The 19,459-nt window shown below is 41.9% G+C and overlaps 1 protein-coding gene across 6 annotated transcripts in view; it reads left to right on the plus strand.

Moving 5' to 3' along the window:
- The first annotated feature begins 17,574 nt into the window (after positions 1-17,574).
- The window catches only part of RAB3GAP2 (RAB3 GTPase activating non-catalytic protein subunit 2), a 50,060-nt gene continuing 48,175 nt past the window's right edge, over positions 17,575-19,459 (plus strand). For all 6 annotated transcript variants that reach the window (XR_014227706.1, XR_014227707.1, XM_082307168.1 and 3 more), the window contains exon 1: positions 17,575-17,761. Coding sequence is in view for 4 of the 6 variants with exons in the window: in XM_082307168.1 (XP_082163294.1) it covers positions 17,653-17,761 (109 nt within the window). In the remaining 2 variants the exon portion in view is untranslated. The remainder of the gene's footprint in view (positions 17,762-19,459) is intronic.

A 19,459-nucleotide genomic window follows, 5' to 3' on the forward strand; every position in this document is an offset into this window, starting at 1 on the left:
CAGGACTCTTGTCAGGGACTGGTAGGTGCAGTGTAGAGGGCAAAGCTGAGGTTGCCTGGGCAATGCAGTGGGACTGGTGTAGAGAGCATGGGTGCTTTTCCAAAAGTGAAGAGAGTTGAGATCCAGCTGGCTGCTTCAGCCCCTTCTGCCTGGGCAGAGGAAGGCCAGGTGGAGCTGGAGTGTTTCCCCAGCAACTTAATGCACCACTGTAAATCTGAACTTCCAAAAATACCAGAGAAAACATAACGTTTGTGGAAAAATCTATTCCTAAGCTCTATCATCTATGAAACAGGCAATGAACTTTCCTCTGCATGGAGTAGGTCTTGATAGAAGTGGCACTGTTTAACTTTATTTCAAGAGAAAATTGCAAGGGATATTGAAGTTTATTTCAAGAGAGGCCACTGTAAGTTGTCAAATAAGATCACTTCTTATAGTGCTATTATAATATAATTAAATAAAATTCAGAAAGACTCTGGACTTAATTAAAGAAGAGGAAAGACAACACAACTGTCAGCTTTGTAGTGAAAATGAAATAAAACCTGCTTTTCATGATCTAGGAGAGTATTTTATTGTAATGTCTTGCCTACTAATTTACTTTGTATAATAGACACTCAAAGTTCAAAGAAAATCTCACCTAAACCAAGAAGAAATCAAATAAGGCTGGTGGGTTTTGGTATTAAACCTAAATTACACCCACCTGAGAGAAAGGTGGGGACTTGAAACTGGGAGTGGAAAATGTTACAGTCAAGAAAGGTGTCTTCTTTGGAAGAGGTGGGCTGTGCTTTTGGGAGTGATGGGGACGTGGTTTTGGGAATAAAAGAGCAACAGTCAAGGCTTGCCTCCTGTTGGGGAGAGGAGGGCAGTGCCGTTGTGGAGGTGGTGAGAGGGAAGGAGGACAAAGGCTGTGTCCTCTTTGGAAGAGGTGGGGTTTGTAGTTCAAAACAAGTGCAGGTGGACTGAAAATTAATTTTTAGCATAAAGTAGAGACATGTTTCCAAGCCCAGGGCTATACCAAGCCAGTTGCCCAGGCTCCCTCTGCACAGTGACCTGATCTGGAACCAGGACAGTGTAAAAGAGTTAGCGTAACTATGCTGAGGACTTCGCCTCATCATGAGAAATGTATCTATAAGCCAGTTTAAAAAAAAAAAAAATAAAATAAAATCATGCTAGTGCATTTGGGAGCTGTTTGAGCAGGTATTTTCTTCTATGTGGCAGAAAGAGAAACAGTAAAACAGACCTCCAAAGCTAAGGGGGTTGCACTGTTGTATTCCAGGTTCCTTTGGGGTTGGAGTGCCTGTTGGCAACAGGTTGGCTGTTAAAAGGCGTGGGAGGCGTTGGGGGCTCTAGAAAACTAATAGTTTCGCAGTCTTTGCAGGTAACTGGCATATTGGCTACAGGAGTGTGTGGAGAACATGCAGGATATTGCTACACCTTTTAGATCAATTAAAAAAACCCAAATCATAAGACCATTGCAGTCAGTTCAAAAGACATATATACTGAACTCCAAAGGAAGGCACTGAACTCAGCTGGAGTACTAGTGCAGGTTTGCTTCCCTGCTTCGCCAGGATATCTCTGGTTTTCCTAAGTTAGTCTGTTTGCACTGGATTTCTTTTTTCTCCCCTTTGTTCAGCTATCAAAAGACATACAGAAAGGAAATCTCCTCTGTTGGAGCTGGGGTGGAGGGGGGGAGAAGCTCCTATCTCCCTGGGAAGGGGAATAAGTGCAGCTGTGTGACCTTAGTACACCTGTCTTGAATCTCTTAATCTTCCCCCAGCAAAAATAAAAGCCCAGCCTGCCACCTCTAAAGATCATAAGTAAAATTGTCCTTGATTTCTGGGGGATTATGGGGTAATAGCTGGAACAGCTTTGTACAGAGGCGAAAGAGCATTGCTGGCTCTGTTCCTTTTCTAATTCCAGATGAAAAGTGTTTTTCAGCCTTTGCTTGCAGAAGTTCAGCCTATGCTCCCTGGGTTGAGGGAATGTGCTTCATCTATTGGTTTACGTTTGTACGCTGTGGGCTTTTATTCTGCTGGTGGTCTGCAAAACTCAGTGTCTCTCATTTTAATCTGGTATAATGACTTGACATTTAAGTCACATTCCTCCTGTCTGCAGAAACGCAGCCATAGAAAGCTCTCTGTGACAGGCCAGTGTTAGCAACTAAGTGCAAACAGGTTCATTCCCCTAGCTGTGAACTGTAGTCACCTAGGACAAAGTAGTTAAAAAATGAAACAGTAAAGTTTTAGAGGTCTCCTATAGTTATTTCCAGCTACAGCCTGCTCCTAGGGTGACACTGGAGGATGTTAAAGTTAATTAGCAGGTATTTTGTCTGTCTGCTCAAATTATATTTCTACATTCAGCTAGGTCAGAGTATCCAAACAATAAAAATATCTTCTAAAAGTCATGATGGACTGCTCTTTTATCTTCACTGCAGCCATTTTTCAGAAATTACTGGAGCAAATTTTGCAGCTAGAGGTGTAGGTGCACACCTCAGAGGAGAGCAGTCAGGCCAGAGAGCAGCCTCAGGCCAGGACCCTCTCCTGCTCCTGAACCAACATGCTCCCACAGATCCCAAGAGCAGTTGCATGTTCCAGGCTTTCCTTCTCCGCTTTCTCTGATGCACGACCAAGCCAAAAGCACCTCACAGAAAGCTCTACCAGGGGAAGAATCCTCTCTGTGCCTGCTGCAGCCCCTCCTGCCAACAGCAGCAGGCGTGTGGCAGCTTAGATTCCATGCAGAGAGGGGTTCACCGGAGAAAAGTCCTGGATCTGTCACAAGGTAATGGGCGTTTCTTTCTTTTTTCTTTATTTAATATTTATTTTTCTTTATTTAATATTCTCGTTCTGTTCATATCGTTCTGAAAATGAATAACCCATGCTGTTCTTGTTTTGTATGATATTGTTTCCTTAAGGTTCGGTACATTCTACAAATGCCCACAGGCACCTGCACATGTCTCCAAAGGTTTTCTGTTGAGATGTCCACTGGCTAAAGCACATTAAAGTTGTTGCTATCTATCTACCCTATTCAGATTTAAGGCTTTTCTTTATTTATACAGGAGGTAAGTACCAGCAGTGATATTCACATCTGGGTGCAGCTCTCTACACTATGAAAATCCAAGGGTATTTGTATCCAGATTGCAGGTTGAAGCTTTTATTTGAGAATACATCATTGTTAATTCCCCACCTGCGGGCTGGTCTCAGTGAACCAGACAGAGAATTATTCCTGGACAGCCTCAGACTCTACACTGAGAAACTGGTACAAAGAAACCTTTTCTTTTCTAGAGCTACCCTCTTCTTTCAGTTAACAACAACAAGAAGTTAGCACATTGACATTTTCTCTTCTGCTTTCAGCTGAAACAAATGACTCCTGCTACTGATAGCTGTTTCTGCAGTCATGAACTAATTTCTTTAATAAAACGAAATGCATATAAAAAACACAGTTCAGTTGTTGCTGCCACTGACCTTGGTGTAATATCTGTGCGCTAGTAAAAGAAAAGTAGTAGATTAGGAAAGAAGAGGACTTGAAAAATATGAGATTGGGATAAAGGAATGAGTTCTTAAATTACCACAGGTCACACAGAAATGCTTAAGAGAAAAATAAGATATTTAATGAAGTAATGAATAATTCCTTTAACCAGTTAGAATAAAGCTGGTACAGGAGCCTGGGTCTTCTGGATGTTGGCCTATTTAATAACGTGATGTTCTGTTTAAATAGCCTGTTCTTATTAACTGTCCGCAGAAATGAATGTCAGAAAGGGAAGGAAGACAACACTAGATGATATTTTGCTGAGCCTAGTGTTACCTTCATTCAACAGGAGAGCAGACAATTTTCACTGGACTGACTGATGTCCACCCTGTATCATCTTCACCATTAGAAAAACTTCTCACAGCCCATTCTCTTCGCAGCCCACACTTTCCTTTGGCAGCCCCTTAGCAATCCCACTCCAACTGCAGCTGTAGGCTTTCACTCAATCCAAACCTGAATCCTAACCCTGAAAATAACCATCATCTGAGGATTATCCTTCCACATGGGCGACCAGACACTACCCAAGAAAAAGGTTCTTACAACCCAGGTCTCCCCACAGCCCGCACTTCCCTTTGGGTGCCCCTTTCTAGCCCCGCTGCAGCTCTCCAGGCTCTCTCTTTCTCTCAACTCTAAACCTAACTTTTATTTAGGCTGAGCCTGTAAAAAAGCCCCCCAGTTATTGTCCAGATGAAAAATGTCTCACGGCACAGTACCATCTGCAGCCTATGCTTTTCTTCACTAACATCCCTTGTGAAGTGTATTTATTAAATATCAGAGGTGTGAGTGGACGTTGCACATGCAAATCTCTGACTTTCTTCATTTTCTTTATTTATGAGGAAACATTTATATTCAGTATCTTTAATCAGTCTGAAACTAAGTAACTGTTGAAGGTCTCTTTTTTGCGCCAATCACTAATTATTTGTATAGCATAAACGTTCTGAATAATTCTTCCAAAGCAATAGCAATCAATGAAGTGCAAAACCACAGGAAGAAACAATACCTATATTCAAAGTAGATTCACTAGGTAAGAGGAGAAAGAAGAAATGACTCCTGAACACGCATGTTTCTATTTAAGATGTAATGATGAAGTTGGACTAGGCAGAGTTTGCATCCTAAGTTTGCATTAACAAAACAAACAAAAATACCCCTGAAACCTGATGAGGTGAGATTCTGAACTCATAAGGCTAAATGTGGAATAATGCAGACATTCATCTCCTTATCTTAATTCTTTTATACTGGCTTGGTTGCGTAGATCAGGAGAAACACCGTCCTCAATAGCTTCCTGTGAGCAGGAAAAACCAGCAGGACACAGCAAGATGGGCTGGGGTGCTACAACCCCCATGGACAGGAGTTACAAGTGCACGTATGAGATCTACCAAACACCCACTCTGTACTGAAATGGTTCACTCCTTTGCCACACATGTATTTTGCTTAACTAATCTACTGTTCACTTCTGATTCAGGAACAGATTTTCAAAGGATTTGTATCTGCTTTCTCCAAATTAAAATGTGGCCTGCATAAAGCAAAGTTTTCTATCAGCTCGTTGCTGAATTTTCTTTCTTCTCGACATGAAAAATGAAAAGTAATCTGACAGTATTCTTTTCATATAACTTCTTCATTAATGAGATTCCCCATATCCCACAAGAGGTATTAATTTATTTATTTAAATAAATCCAGCAATGAGTAATGGGTGGTAAGTAAAGTGCTTCCAATGAGAAATGTTCTTCTCTAGCTGAAACTGGACTTTCTGAAGAAACTGCACTGAAGCAAGTGATTTTATTTTAGCAGTGAACTTGATTAGATTTATTTATGCACATGCCTTTAGAAATTTTAATGGGACCTACACTTACAAATCTCTGTGCTTCTAGAATGGCTTTTATTTTCAGTGTTTGGGAAAAAAAAAGAGGTATTAATTTATTAAAATAGCAAGTTACAGTTTGACTTTTCTGCTGTTTTATGTTGAGTGTTTACCACTAGGAAGAGATGGTGCAATAACAAATCCCTTGAATTTTTAATACAACTCAGAGTTATTAAAATTCTAACTGCAAGCTGTTTAGTGGTACTTTCTAGGGGACAAGAAGCCAGAAAGGAATGAAACACCTATGTATTTTATATGTATTATTTTGGCTACAGTATTAACACCACTTTCCATGTTGTGAGACACAGGGGAGATGCTGCTGCCCTTGCCATCAAAGCGCTGCTGTGGCCAGAGGAGGATCCACGAGGGCTGTGACTTCCCCCACCAGCTTTGAGAAGCAGCTTCCAAAGTGGCTCAGGCACTCCGTTATTTTAATACAGGCTTGGTCCTGCTTCTCTTCAAATAGGTGAGAAATTCTGACGTCTATTTAAATGGAATTGGGACTTGTGAGGTCTTGGGTCAATCCTGGGTCAACAAGGTAAGGTGGTGTCCTTTTCTTAATGGAACACATAACTCAAGCACTTTAAAAGTCAAGCACCTGGAGTCAGCAATGCCAGAATTAAGCTTCAATTCTTCTTCTCGACGTGTGTGTGTGTGTTGCAATACAGCCTATATAATGATGTTCTGCTTTCTCCAGGAGACACTTGTTCTCTCAGACGTACAGGACAGACAGAGAATATAGCAGGAACATGTTTGGGATGTGTTGGTTTCTGTAGGATCCTTCTTACCTCACACGTGAAAGTTGGTCGGCAGAGGATGAGTCATGAGAGATGTGGAGAAGTGTGCTTGCAAGTCTTGGCTATGATCTGAACTATGGCATTTCCAGATATTTGGTGTTTGATTATTTATGCAAAGTAATAACAAACAAAAGCATCTTGATCTTGATGCTGTTGCCTGCACAATTTTTGAAAGAAAACTGAGCTTTCACACATTTAACTATATGACACTGATGTGGAATGACAACAGTGACTCCTGGATTCATTTATTACATTTCTTGGGCTGTTGAGTTCAAGCAGTCAGTAAAGTAATAAGCTGTTACCTTTTTTTTTCATGCTACCTTTATAGGGAGATCCTACACTTTTCCAGAAAGAAAATATTTTGAAGGCTCAGGTCTGAACTTTCTGCTGTGTAAACAAAAAATCCAGAGGAGCCAATTAAATGCCTTTTTTAAACTAGTATTTATAGGTATCAGACCTAGGCATAGAGACAATTTCCTTTGGAAACTGGTGTAGTTAAATGGACAAAAATTAAACTGAAGACATAGTTCCTATACTGGGGAATTGAATCTTCAGGATTTAATTCAGCTGACACCAGATGGTCTCCTAGGTCAGGATATGCAGGTTTGCTTAACACTTTAACTAATTGTTAAATTACCATAATTGAGAGAGTTGACGTTTAAAAAGCTTCCAGAAGCCTAGGCCAGTTTTTTGTTTGTTTCTTTGCTTTTCCCCTACCCCTGAGATCAGAGATGTATGAGAAGAGCTGAAGGAGGAGGATGTGCAGGCACCCTGATAAAGAGAGTAAAAGCACAGTATTCATGAAATATCTGCAAGCTTAAAAAGCAGATATTCAACAGGTTTAAGTGGTTGTATCAGAATTTTATAATAGAATTCGGTATGTTTATAAAAATTAAAAAAGCTCTAGAGTCCAGCATTACAGCTTTCTAAAAATCCCACTCCCGAATGTTAGAAACATTAGGTGAATTAAAGAAATGCTTGGTAGGAATATTTTTGGCATTAGCAGAATGATAGATTTTTAGATTAATTGCCATCCTGAAGACAGCTGTAAACCTGTTCAAATTCTCAAGAAAGCCTGCGCTAAGAAAGATGGAACATGGAAAATATTAACCTGAAAAATTAAAACTTAGAACATTCATAGCTGACTAGGCCCAGAGGTTGAAATGAGTGCTGGGCAACATTTCTGTGCCATTGCAGGTGCCCCAAAGCCCTGGCAGAACTAGGTCAGTGCCTGGTGACCTTATTTAGGATATCTGCTGCCCTCTAACAGCAATACATAGGAATCACATATTGGTTTTTACCAGTAAACTAGAAAACACAGGAGCAGATCCTGCTCTGAGCTGCACACCTTGCTGTCTCCTGTAACTCCAGAAGTGTGTGCTGCTTCTGTTTCGCTATGGCTTTAGAAGACAAACTGCACGCTGCTTTTGCCTATCGGCCATCGCTCCTTCGATCAGCCATCGGAAATGTAAAGGCACTATCAGTATATGCGTAGCTTGGAGTCTTCCCTCCAACACCATCACACTTTAAAACCAAACCAAAACCACCTTTCTAGGGAAAGAGGTTTTGAGTTGATTATTTTTTTATTCCCTCCCTCAGTAGCTCTGCCTCCTGCACACATGCAAAGTCTGATTGCTACCGAGTGAATCACAGCTGCAGTTACATTTACCAAAAAAACCCTCCCAAACTAAATTTCAAAGGCATGTTATCTTCCTGAACTTGTGAAAAAAAATGCAGAGGCTAAGGTATTGATGTCCATGCTACAGAACTCAGGATATCTTCTCCCTATAACCACATGGCTGATGTATAAAAAGAATTACTGCCATTTCTGAGATGAGATCGTGAAGAGGTGGCTGTGTTAGCTACTCAGTTTGCTTCCACTTCATGAATGTAATACTCTGATAGACTCTTGAAATAGTAACAGCATAAATAAAAAAGCAGGAAAAAAAATTTTCTTCCTGAAACCTATACAAGTACAGTTGCATAAAAAGGGGGTTAGTATGCTTTTATGGTTTGCAATTAGTATAATAGGTATATTCAGACAGGATCATCTCAAAACGTTTGTTTCAAATACCAATTTAGAAAGCCATTTATGTAAGTACTATAATCGCGCTCTCTTTCTGCATGATAAACACACGCTGTTCTGCGCAGACAGTTTGAAAGGGCGAAGGGAAACTCTTTCCCTGCCAACCTAATTTCTTTTGAGAATTTATTTTTCATGCTGTGTAGGTCTTCAAATCTGAAGGAGAGGTCTAGCTAAAATAATGAAGCTGAATAAGACTGTCATCCAGTATTTCGGTTCCAGTTTTAGAAGCTAAGCAGCTAATGCTAATGGGATTAACTGTTAGCCCGCTGGCACACTCGGTGCTTGTGACACTGGCCAATCTAATGAGCCCATGGCACTATGAAGTTAAATAAATTACAGAGAGCTTAAAGCTAGCAGCTGGTCTGTCTCCTGTCTCTAACTAGAGGTTGTTTATTTCTCTCAGGAGGCACAAATCATGCAATTTTCATAGTTACAGCCGAGAACCTGGACTCCTAACCGTGTCACCCAGCTCAGCAATACACAGCTGTTTGCTTTGTGCATGCAGTACATCATCTCAGAGGCATTTATGGATGTTCCCTTTCCTTATGTCTTCTAACAATGAGAGACTGACTTTGGTCTCTCTACTTCCCTGGAGTTACATATAGAAATAAGAACAGTTAGTAAAATCCCGCTGAATGGAGCAGACGACAACAGGATGTAAATTGGTCGTATCTTAACAGACATTAATTCTCCATGATTATATAAACAGATTGGTTATCTACTGATGCTCTTAATTAGGGATTTAAAAGACAAATTACTATTTGCTTAGCATTTGAGAAAACACGTCCACAGATCTTTAAGTACACCTCAATAAACGGCATTCTGATTGCGATGTGATTCATTACCTTGGTTAGGTGGGAAGATGATAGAGAAAGCACTTCAACAGAAATGTTATGTCTATAGCCCTAATCCAATTTGCAAGTCCAGTCACACCGACCACATCCACACTATTTAAAATAATAGGTAGTGCCAATCCTGTTTCTGCTCTGGTCATGAATAACCAGTGCCATGGATTAAAGAGTCAAGAGGACTGGCAAAACTTTTTCCTCTCTAAAATATCCGTGAGAGTCTCTTTGGGTGCTGACTGTAGATTTGTAACCTTCTGTGCATGTGTGGATAACTCCCTTGCTACATGAATAATTGTTAGGAAGAAAGATTATTCTGAGGGTGATATGAGAAATTCAGTTATTTGTTTCCTGCTGATGGGGTGATTCCTGTACAGGAAAAAAGGAAATAATTTAGAGATCAATGAAGAAACATGAAAGAGAAATTACAGACAACATTGTGTATCTGTGTGCATCTCTAAGATATACTTCCCTTTGTTTAGTTTACTTATAATTCCCTCTCTTACTTTTTCTTTCATGCTTCTGAATGTGTAAAATAATAAAATGAATGCGCTAAGGAAAGAATGGTAGTTGGCAGGCTCCAGTTTTGCAGAAACTTTTCAGATACTACCACTACCCTGATCTCAGCTGGAAAGGGCTGCATGGCTTACAAACAACAAATTTCATGGTTCTCAAAAAATCACTGAAGAGCACTGCTGAGACTCAGTGCTGCGCTCTCCTATTCTTAAACTGTGGATGAAAACCATGCATAATGCCTGGCTGTAAAGCTTAGTCTGGCACAGATAAGGTTGAGATTTCTCTCTACGTGTAGGAAAACATGTCTAATGACTGTTGACCAGATACATTTATTTCAGAAAAATCTCAAAAACACACTATGTAAATGTATTTGTTCAGGATCTGCTTTTTACTCAGTCTCAGCCTGCTTACATCTATGTAGAGAGGAATCTGCAATCAGGCGTATTGTCATTTACTGTTCAGTTCATGTCATCACCTAAGCTACTGCAGAAAATAACTAGATTCAGCTCCTACAGATCTTTAACTAGAATCACCTTTTAAGCTGATGGTTGATAGACAGGGAATCCCATTTTTAACAAGACCATAGAAAACTGCCTCAAGTGTGATAAAAGAAGACTTATTTGCATGCAGAGACCTAGAATAATTTCTTATTACTGTTATTGCCCTTCAGGAAAGACGAAAGCAGATGCAAAGAAATGAAGCGTCTTGCCTAAGCTGTGATAAGTCAATTGCCATTAGAAACAAAGCCTGCCCTGTCGCTCAAAAGTCTTGTCTGGATACATATGTTAAGAGTAAAGATAACATAACAGTATGTGAAATTAGGGACATGGAAACATGTATAGACAGTGCAGATGCCACTGCCCCACTTTTGCAGTATCCCAGCATCCCTAGGAAATGACCCAGGAATGCCTTCCCCTGCCCTAGAGGGCTTCTCTAGAGAAATATGTGGGAATAAGCTAAAATACCCAAACAAGACTAAAAGAATCCACTATTTGGAATAAGAAATTTTCTCTCGCTCCAAGGAATTATGGTGATACCTGGAACCAGCATGATGTGGATGAATGTAGCTTGATCTATTCTACAACAAGAGCCTCTGCTGACCCATGTCAAGCTGTCTTGCACCCCCAACTGCTGCCACACCACTGTGGTTTGACAGCTCAGGCCTGCCTTCTGCTGGCACTCCAGTGACCATTTCATTACAGGCGTTTGTGGGTGGCAATTAGCACTCCAGCCAGCTGTTAGGTTAGATGGCGTTTGTGTTACATGGTTCAGAAAACTTTTACACAAACCCAATATTGTACACACAAACTTTAGGGAAGCATTTCCCCAACTTCTTATGAATGCCTGGATAGAGACTGATGGTCCTTTTGTCTTCTGGTGACGATCACAGAGAGGTGACCTATGATAGCATGATTTTTTGTTTATTAACCACTCTTTACTATTCAGTATATTTTACTTCCCTCTTTAAAAGGACAAAAAGGGCAAAAAAACCCCAAGCAAAATTGAACAAAAATCCCATATAAATTAAGGAACCAGTCACATATCAGAAACATATTGAAGGGAAGTTTGAGAACAGGCTGTGGATCAAAAATTATTCATCCAAACAATTCCACAAGTACTCAGAAATCAGGCCAGGTTTGCAAAGAGTTTGCAAACTGAACAACTCAGTAAAAAGTTCACTGGACAAGATATTTGCAGTGAATGCTTTGACTACTGGAAGGTATCCAGTTAGATCCACCACGCAGGCTAAATTTCTCAGCCCTTTAGCCAGATTTATCAGCCCCAAATCCCCCAGATGGCAGTCTGAGCTCATCCTCTGAGACGGTAAATTTACTTTGCTGACATTCAGGTTTTCTCTCATTAAGGATCACGAAGACTAGGCATCCTTTCTTCTCTATGTTTATATCTTTCCCTGATATTTCTCTCAGATCTGTGACATCAAAGTCTCACTGTAATGAATAAAGACATTGAAAAGATGAACTTCAAATACAGAAAATGAGTATTTTTTTGCTTGATTGATAGCATGTCAGCAGAGTAGGAATGATAGAGCATCTATGGGTATGTCAGCTGCATTCCTAACAATACCAAAACCAAAAGAGAGGTCCCTAACTTTTAAGCACCCCTCTAGAGAGTTCTAGCTTACGTGCTGAAAACCCAGACATATGGTATTTTACTGAGACAACCAATTATTTAAAATAATGTACTTCAGCGATATGAATTATGTAAGAAATCCACCTTATTGGACTCTGTCACTGAATAAGCCTATGAGATTTCACTATCTTTATGTAAAACTCAAAGTAGTATCTGAAAGTTGTCTGAAGATACATTTGTGAACTAAGGTCTCTTAAAATCTGTTGCTGACATTGAAGAGCAGGAGAGAAATAGAACAGATGATTGACTGATACCCACTACAAGCAAAGCTGTGATGCTGAAAAGCAATCACCTTACTTATTTCTCTCTGCTTTTATTTTCAACGTTCTGAACGCCAGAAAACCGTTAAGCTTGTTCAGATTCACTCACAAAGTAATTGTAACAAAGAATTCTCGACCTATAGATTTTCCAGTCTAAATATTCAATATGTGAATTTTCATTTGCATTGACTTTTCATAACTAGACCAAAAATTCAGTGGGATACACATATGCTCCATGACTAGGGGGCTGGAACGGTAGAATCACAGTTGTAGTACAGGGGGTTTTGGCAATGTTCTTTAATATTTGCATACTTTTTTTTCTAAGACTATTTCAGCCTGGGAAATTATCTGCTGAAATATTCATGAAAAGTGAACATAGATGGGAGTAAGTACTATTGCAGTGAATTAATGACAAAACATTAATATGCTCAGAAAAACTTACATATTTTTTGCTTGGCCTTTATCTCTCTAGAAGAATAATGTAAGATATCGAGCCCAATAGCCAATGTGCTTTTTCATGGAATGCTACGATCTGGATTCTGGGGTCGGGGAACTCAGGCAATACAAAAGAATGAGATGTGGCCATGCTTAGTTAGCACAGAATGTCCTTACTGGAAGAAAAATTCTTTATGGGCTACGCATGAACGCAGTAGTGACATTGTTAGGGCTACAAAAAATATATGGTGAGTCCCCAATCACTGCGCAGTCACCCAAGGCTGCCGCAGGCTTGATGTCAGGCAAGCCAGGGTGGCTCTAGGAGTCAACAGAGGACAGAAAACTGAACTATTAAATTCTCTCATTTTTCTTTCCATATTCTTTATCTCCTATTAAAGGTGGCTGTGAGGCTGTGTTTAAATTGGGACTAGCGAGAGGCGGAGGTCGAAGGTTCTGTGGCAGCACTTTTTGTTCACTTTTTTATATTATGATAGTGTCCTTGACCCCTAGATTCGGAGCTTTGCTGTGCTAGGTGATGTACAACTATAGAGACAGCACTTGCCCTGAAGAACACCGTATTCTCTATTTATTTCTTCCACTTGGGCCACACACATCATTCCCTCTTTGCTTTCAAAACTCTTCTTTCTGCTTGGACACCTTTTGTTCTCTCGTGCAAATCACAGCTGCTTTTTTTTTTCCCTCACTCCTGCCTGCTCTTCAGCTGTATCTTGTCTTCATCAAAACTAATTTAGTTAATTCTCCATTTTAAAACCAGGCTGTGGTGCCTGGTCCACAGTTGCTTAGCAACAGCTACCCTCCGCATGCAGAGATAACAGGCAGGCAGGGATGCCAGGCTGAGTCTGGCCCACGAAGGTGGGAAAAAAGGGAGCAAGACAGATTGTCTCCCTCTAGGTTTTGATGCTGCACATCATACTGCTATACGCTGGCACATATGGCGGAGGGGCAGGGTTTGCTTTCGTTTCCAGAACTGGTTTTTCAAACAAAAAATACTGGCTCAGCGCAGGACAAGAATCAAGTGCGCATGACAGAGTATGTTTTGGATGCATATATACAGATCTAAAATATTCTATTATTAAGCATGGATTACAATGAATCAAATCCCAGCACTTACAACTTCACATAAGCCCAAGTGTACTAAGGAGGAATGTGGGTAACTTTATTACAGAGAAATTAGGGGACTAAGTGTTGCAGTCTCCAGCCAGGAGGCCTGGCGTTTCCAAGATGGATATGTAGGTACAGATCCCTTCTGTCCCAAGACTGCCTTCCAAAAGGCAGAGGAAACCGTGGGAAGAAAACTTCAGGGGTTTTCACCATCCTTGATAGGTAGTTGTATGTGGGAAAATACCTTGGCTCTCTGTTAAAACAGTGTTTAAACCACATCTTTAGGTGAAAACCAAGAAATGCAACAGATAAGACTCTGAGTGGGCAGCATCAATCACAAACATTCAATGATGAAAAAAGATTGAGATTATCTTAAAAATCTTATTACTTAAAAAATAAAAATCTGGAATATGAATTTAGGATTCAGATTATGTAGAGTTTGGGTGAAAATATTCTTTTAATTGAAGGCCGAGATAGTAAACACATCTCTCCAGAAAGATTTGTGAATAAAATCTCAAGAGTAGTGAAGTCGAGACACTAGTCTTCAAGCCTTCCACGTTACCTCAAGTTGCAAAAGATGAATTCGGAGCACAGCACAGCTACAATTTTGTTAAGCCTTACAGGCTGTTGTAGGTAAACTTCAGCTGGAGCTGCCTGCAGTGGCCCGCTAGAGAAGAAAAAAGGTTGCCTAAATCCAGACTTAACCCAACTCAGAATGATCAGAAGAGAGGTACTGTCTGGCTCGCCCTATCTTCACTCCTATCCTGCCTTTGCTGTGGGTCAGAACATCCAGTCTACCGACAAAATGGAAGTAACTTCTTCAGTATGTTGTTTTCCCTCCACAAACTCAGGCTTAGCGTGTATTTTTCTATATGCAAGAAATGTAATTTATAGGAAAAGAGAAATATCAAGTGCACCTTTTCATCCTTTGTTCTTCAAATACAACTTTTCCTAAACTTCATAAACGGTCTGTAACAGCAGTAACAAATCTTCATGCTTCTAGCCCTGCCCCAGTTCTGCCTCGTGCCTGTGTGGGAGCTTGGAACACAGAATTCAATGCCTTGTCCACTGCAGAGACAGAAAGGTCTGTTACAGATATCCCAAGATAGATAATTTTGTGACATACAGCTTTTTTAATATCTTTATATTTTTATATATTTAGAAAATTAGATTTAGAAATTTATATAAAGATATGAATATGCAAATTGATGTTCAGAGGTGACAAAACACCGTAAGTTATATTGATGCTTTGGGAATCATGGATATTTGGCGTATGTGAGACAGACATCGCTTACCCAGGCATCTAAGGATGCAGTTCTATGCTTAGCTGTGATTAGACAGCAGCGAAAGATTTGGTACAAGCACGCATGTTTGACCGAGATTCTCTGTGTTCTCTCTGCTCTTCTCTGCATTTTACTGAACGCTGATTTAACTCTTGCTCCCTCCCCATGAGTGGTAACTGCATTACTTGGGAGCCACATATGCATGTATTTGATAAGGTGATTGTTTTTATCAAGCTGGAATTACAGTATAGATGTGTCTGCTATAACTATTACTAAATTGCTGGTTTCATTTTCACTTATTATCAAAGACCAAATGCAGGACTCTGCATATGATAGTACAATGACATTCATTTATGCTAACTACCATGAATGAACGACAGGTGGAGATCCTCACTGATGATGATGAAAGCAGCGTTTTACTGTCAGTACTCCACAGATCTGTGGATTGACCCCCCCTAAGCAAAACACTTAATCTTTCATTCCCATCGTTTCCCCACGTGAAGATCCCTAACATCTGTAATTATGCGGTTTTGTAAACTGCATTAAGGTCTCCAAACGACAGGAGCTATGTAAATGCAAAGCGTTGTTGTTACTGTAAATGTGGTGTTAATTTTGAATATCAAGCATTTATCTGAATGGCTTCAAGAACTTTGATTAATACTTATGACACAGGTTTTTCAAAGCATTTTTTAAATAGCTTCCCATATAGTTATAATTAATATTTAAAAATTAGTAACTATTGAAGAAGGTAGAACAAACACACAAAAGGTAATTCAGTAGCCAAAGTGATAACGTGAGTTCATCAGGGCTCAACCCTGTCTTGAAATATTAATTCATTTGCTGAATTATTCATTGCCTTATTTTATGCATTAAGTAGTATCTTGGCAGTTTTGTAACTTGACTTCTTTGTGTACAGCAAACCAGGCAGGGATATGACAGTGTCTTACACTGTTCACTAGTCTCTAAATAAGGAAATTTTCATAATGTGATGAAAGTGCCACTAAAGAATGACAAACCAGGCTGTCAATTTAATTTCTTGCATGCTCTTTATTTATTCACTTGACATCACTAGTGACTGTGCATGTTACACATCTAAAATGTCATTAAATATTTTTTTCCCCACAGGCTTTACACGTTTAATTAGGGCATCTTCAAAGTCATTAGCCATTCCCCAATACCAGTTGTTTTCAACCTTTCCCACACTGCGACCTGATTTTCGAAGCACCTCCTTCCCATTGGTACGCAACGTGTAACTTTATGCCCATTCAGAAAATCAGGATTCAACAGCTCTGTACTGAATAAGCACAGGATTATTCAACTGCTTAAATTCAAGTCTAACCTGTGCGTTGCCTGAGGAGCCACTGATTTTAAATGTAAAAACAAAATGTCCCTGCTGTTGCTAAGGGCAAAACTGCTCTTGGGTCCTGATTACTGCAAAAAAATAGAACAGCTGAAGACATTAAAAAGTTGTCAGGATAAGTTAAAGCCAGTTTTTGAAAAATCTTTGAAAATCTGACAGACATTTTCTGGAGTTTATAGCCTGTTACAGTCTGTGCCTTCAGGAAAGTCCGAATGGAATCCAGATTGGAACGAAACTTCTCTTAGTAAAAATGTGTTCAGTCTTTGAAGGTGTTTAAAGACCACCCAAAAAACCTAGACCACAAACCAAGTGTTCAGAATGACTTGGCCTACTTGCTCAATCATTTCTGCTTTTAACTACTGAAGACACACACACATTGTTATCTACCAAATAAAAGACATCTGTGTAAAAACAAGCAACAGGATTTTGTATTAAAAAAAATAAGCCTGGTAAAGTAGGATCCATTAAAAAAAATTGTAAAGGCCTGTGGACAGGGCAATTTCTATTTCTTTAGGGCCCAGAAAACATCCCCTGGTGCTGTTCTCACACGTTTTTTTTCTCCTTGCCCTAGGGGGAGATTTTTGAGGCTGTGGATCAGCTGTCACACCGATGGCACTCCACAGCAAATCTCACTTGTCATAACCACTGCTGCCACTAAGATGCCTCAGTGTCCAGAGAAGGAATGGGAATTGATTGACATTAAACCCAAACAAAAGCTTTTCTGTTTGCAAGCGCAATTAAGATTGAAAGAAACCCCGTCCGTTAAAGGCGTTCCCTGTTCATCAAAGTAACATAGGTGTTCAGGGCCGTGTTGGGTCATCATTAGGCCTGGATGATGAAATTTTATCAGCAACTCGGAGCACCTTTAGACCCAGGCCGGTGGGGAAGCTGTCGTGCCTTCCCCGCCAAGTACACAGTCATTGTCATCAGTGCAACTCTCAGATGCCAGCTACTGCCTCTGACTGCATAACGAGCTGGCCCTGAAGAGACCACGCAGGACTTGGCGGCTGTTCCTCCTCCAGGGTTTGCCAACACCGGGCGTTCGCAGTTGCCCGCCGGTGCCCGGGCCCTCAGCAGAGCCAGCCCCGAGGGCCGCAGGCGTACGGCGGCTCGTACCCCGGCGGCCCCATCCAGCTGCAGGCTCACGGGCCAGGGAGAAAACGGACACGTAGGCGGCGGTTCCCCTCAGCAGCCGCGGCGGGGCAGCCGCGCCCGCCGCCGCCCGCCCCGCCTCCTCACAGCGCCGCCTCGCCGCCAGCGGGGTCACGTGACAGCGCCGGCGGCGCGCAGCCGCGGGAGGCGCCGCGCACGCGCCCCGCGCAGGGCCGCTCGGCGCCGGGCGTGAGGGAAGTCCCGCAGCGCTTCCGGGTTGGGCGGCGGCGGCCCCGGCAGCGGCCCCAGCACCGGCACCGGCACCATGTCGTGCGCCCTGGTTCCCTTCGGCCACTTCCAGGATCTGGACGCGGCTCGCGACTTCCTCTGCCCCCACCGCCGCCAGAGCAGCGCCGCGGCCGGCAAGGAGAGCGGTGAGTCTGCGCCGGGGGTGCGGGGGGCCCGGCCCGGCCCGGCCCGGCACGGCGGGGCTGTTCCCCGCGGCCCCCTCGGGGCTGCGTGCGGCGGGCGTCTCGACCTTCCCGCCGAGAGCCGCCCGGCGACGGGGGCCTGTCCCGGCGGGGCCGTGCGCCCCTGCCCGGTGGCCGCGGCCGGGGCTGCCTGACGGCGAGGCCGGGGGTGGCGGCTGGGCTCCGCGCTGGCTCGTCCCCGCTCTCCTCACCGTCCCTGTCGGCTCAAGGGTGTGCGAGGGGCGTGCAGGGGGTAACGGCACCGGTACTGTGATAAGGGGCTGTAAAGGGTGGATGTCCTGCTACAGGTGCCACATCTTCACCTACGAGTTCTGATTTTCCTGGTGTCTGGAAGTTTCAAGTGTTCGTTCAGCTGTTCCCGGATGGGGGTCCTTACCCTGTAGTGTGTAGGGGAAGCTCTTTGGCCACAGACCCCGTGTGCCACAAACTTCGAGGTGAAAGTTTGTAATTTTCTCGCTAAGAGAGTGCGGTTGTCTGAATATGTTCAAGTAAAATTAACAAAACGTTGTGCATGCAGGGCTGTCTAATAATGCAAAGTGTGCTTAGAGTATACTAAAGATGTAGTTTGGCAGCTTGAATTAAAAGACAATAAGTCTTGCAGCAACTACAGTCTGAAGTTGTAGACCAGATTTCTGTTGTGTGAGGCAATGAACAGCGAAAGCTGAGCTGTCTGGAACAGAAGCTGTGTTCTCAGCAGAGAAGAAGGACCAACGGATCCATGCCCAGGGTAGACAGTACAGGGAAATGAGATACTGGCCTGTATGCTGTTAGTGCTGTACTGCATTAACTATATTTGGCTGGTGTTTTGGCTTTCTGGCAACAGCATGGAAAGAAAGTGTTTGAAGAGGTTAATGAGGCTGCTTGTAAAGTCCTCTCAACTGTAAACAGAGCTATGAGAGAAAGCAACAAGGTGCTTATTTAAAAAGCTTAAAAGGTCTGGGGGGGAATTAAAAGAGCGGGAGATCATAGGATAGTTTGTGTTGGAAGGGACCTTTACAGTCCGTGAGTCCACCCCCCCCACTCCCCATGGGCAGGAACATTTTTCACTAGATCAGGTTGCTCAAAGACCCATGACCTTGAACACTTGCAGTGATGGGACATCCTTAACTTCTCTGGGCAACTTGTTCCAGTATCTTACTACCACTATCGTAAAAAACAGTCTTCCTTATACCCAGTCTAAGTCTACCCTTTTTCAGTTTAAAACTGTTGGCCCTTGTCCTGTCACTACAAGTCCTGGTAAAAAGATGACACAACAATTGTGAAAAAGGTTTTTAAAGTACAGTGTATGTTCAGTTGGGTAACTTTACCGCTAAAACGTCCATATGCATGTTGTTATATTTTATTATTGCTTTCTTTTTGTGTTCAGGATTGAATTTAATTTACTTTATTGTTGAAATGCACTTGGAAGAAAGTAATTCTGGAAGAATTTTATATAGCCAGTCTTCATTGTCCAAAACTTTCAGTAGAAAACTATAATGTGCTGCTACTTGTGCTTGTTGTTTGCTCTGAAAAACGCATGCAGATTCCATATGGCTTTTCTTTTGGTATCATCCATATCTAAAGGAGGAATTCTGGAACCATTAGGGTCCTGATACTGCCACTTGAATACTGAAGTTGAAAGCAAAAGATTGTAATGTGTTT

Source organism: Platalea leucorodia, assembly GCF_965183815.1.
Source record: "Platalea leucorodia genome assembly, chromosome: 3".
Classification (NCBI taxonomy): Eukaryota; Metazoa; Chordata; class Aves; order Pelecaniformes; family Threskiornithidae; genus Platalea; species Platalea leucorodia.